The sequence below is a fragment of the Priapulus caudatus genome, unplaced genomic scaffold (assembly GCF_000485595.1).
Source record: "Priapulus caudatus unplaced genomic scaffold, Priapulus_caudatus-5.0.1 Scaffold903, whole genome shotgun sequence".
In the NCBI taxonomy this organism is placed as follows: Eukaryota; Metazoa; Priapulida; class Priapulimorpha; order Priapulimorphida; family Priapulidae; genus Priapulus; species Priapulus caudatus.
In genome coordinates this window covers 110,732-112,899 of record NW_014577964.1, presented here as the reverse complement: position 1 = coordinate 112,899, position 2,168 = coordinate 110,732, and the positions used below count along the sequence as shown (strand labels likewise).

General features: G+C 46.7%; 1 protein-coding gene across 1 annotated transcript in view; it reads left to right on the top strand.

Annotated features, from left to right (window-relative positions):
- Nucleotides 1–838, top strand: part of LOC106814312 (growth hormone secretagogue receptor type 1-like) — a 20,896-nt gene extending 20,058 nt beyond the window's left edge. Inside the window, exon 3 of the mRNA XM_014818614.1 lies at nt 757–838. Coding sequence (XP_014674100.1) covers nt 757–838 — 82 coding nt within the window. The remainder of the gene's footprint in view (nt 1–756) is intronic.
- Nucleotides 839–2,168: the final 1,330 nt, after the last annotated feature.

The window sequence follows — 2,168 nt, the reverse complement described above, 5'->3', positions numbered from 1 at the left end:
AATGCACGGAAGATTGCATGCACGTATGAATGCACGGAAGATTGCATGCACGTATGAATGCACGGAAGATTGCATGCACGTATGAATGCACGGAAGATTGCATGCACGTATGAATGCACGGAAGATTGCATGCGCGTATGAATGCACGGAAGATTGCATGCACGTATGAATGCACGGAAGATTGCATGCGCGTATGAATGCACGGAAGATTGCATGCGCGTATGAATGCACGGAAGAATGCATGCGCGTATGAATGCACGGAAGAATGCATGCGCGGAAGTTTTGCGTTTTGCCGCGACAACCTTTTCTCTAGCACGGCGGTCGCAGGCATCGGTCGAAAGAAAAAAGCGGATTTAACGAAGAAAAATTATCCGAATCCGGATGAGAAAGTCGTCTGCGCGAATACGCGTCCATCGGGTGACCCGGAATCGAATTCGATGCTGAGCGATATTCTATTACCATTCTAAATTGGCCGCGGCGGTCGGGAAAGTAGGCATACCGTAGAAACGACCCGTAATGGCCACTCCTCGGTGGCTAATGATGGAAAGTCACCGCATTAATGTGAGTCATGGCCGGGGCTAAGAAAATACGAGCCGCAGTGGCACTATTATATCGCGAAGAGCAGATCGAGATGTGGGTAGGAAATCGTTGCGTGACCACACATAGTGGGGCAGATATGTGAAGGAATCGTGGCTTTTGTTGTAAAAGCACCCAAATTGGCGAATATGATGTTAAGGGTATACTGAACGGTTTCAGATATAGTGCCAAGCTGAATTTGTTCCGTAACGAAATCATTGCGTGGGAGGTCATGCAGCAGAGCGGGCAAGCTACGCTGTAACGGTACGCCATAGCCGTATACAAACGCCCGGTCGACGACAGTATAATTATAGCAAATGCTGTGCCATAGTATGCTGTGAATACGATGTTGTCGACAACACTGATGACAATGACGACGATGACGACGATGACGACGATGACGTTGATGATGATGATGATGATGATGATGATGATGATGATGACGATGGCGCTGATAATTATGATGATGAAGCCTGGCTGTCCTTTATGCTCGGCCTCATCTACGAATCAACACGTGGCTTCACCATAACGTCAATATCATTACACATTTCGTTTTCCTATACACCATATTTTGTTTATTTTCAAATTTTCATATCCAATAATAACGTTGACTTTATCGCAACAACACCGAATTACATGCTTAATCAGGAAGATCACGATTCATACTCAGTCAGAGCCTCTAAACGTCAAAATAAACAACGGGGGCATAGTTCCTCCCCGGAATCTATCCTATGCGATGTTAAATCACACGTTTCACGCGGCTACTGTATTAGCAGTAGATCGTACCAGTTTGACCATCACTTTCCTAAACCGATCTCAACGGCGATGTATCACGATCAAAGAAACAAACCCTGGAATGACGACAACGATATGCCCAGTGGTCAACACGGGGTAAAAAAAAAAAATATTTGCGTGAAATATTTGCGTTTCGTCTTACACTAGACGTTTACAAGCTCTGCCCTAATGTAAATCGCCATCGCAACAATCACGAAGGCTTCGATAGAATGCCCTATACGACCTTAACAGCACAACTGTGGAAAACTCTGCACCTACAAAAATACACCGGATTTTATATTTATACCCTTGCCGCCACCGGACGGCCACGCGAACACGGCACACCGATGACGACAATATTTTTAGACGTCTACAATAGGCCTATAAGATATCTTACACGTCTATAAGATATATAAAACGTCTATAAGATATCTTAGACGTCTATAATATAAGATACCTTAGACATCTATATGCGCTACCCTAGCTCATACGGAATGGCCGAGATTCGAAGCCCACAGTCGATGCCGAGTGCAGTCAACGATCTGTCACAAGCTACGATATGTATCGATAGACTAGTACTAGCACGAGCAGCGTACACACGCGCGCGAACACGCACATGCACACACACGCACACGCGCGCGAACACGCACACGCGCGTGAGCACGCACATGCGCGCGCGCACACACACACACATACACACACACACACACACACACACACACACACACACGCACACACGCGCGTGAGCACGCACGCCCGCACGCGCACACACACACACATACACACACACACACATACACACACACACACATACACAC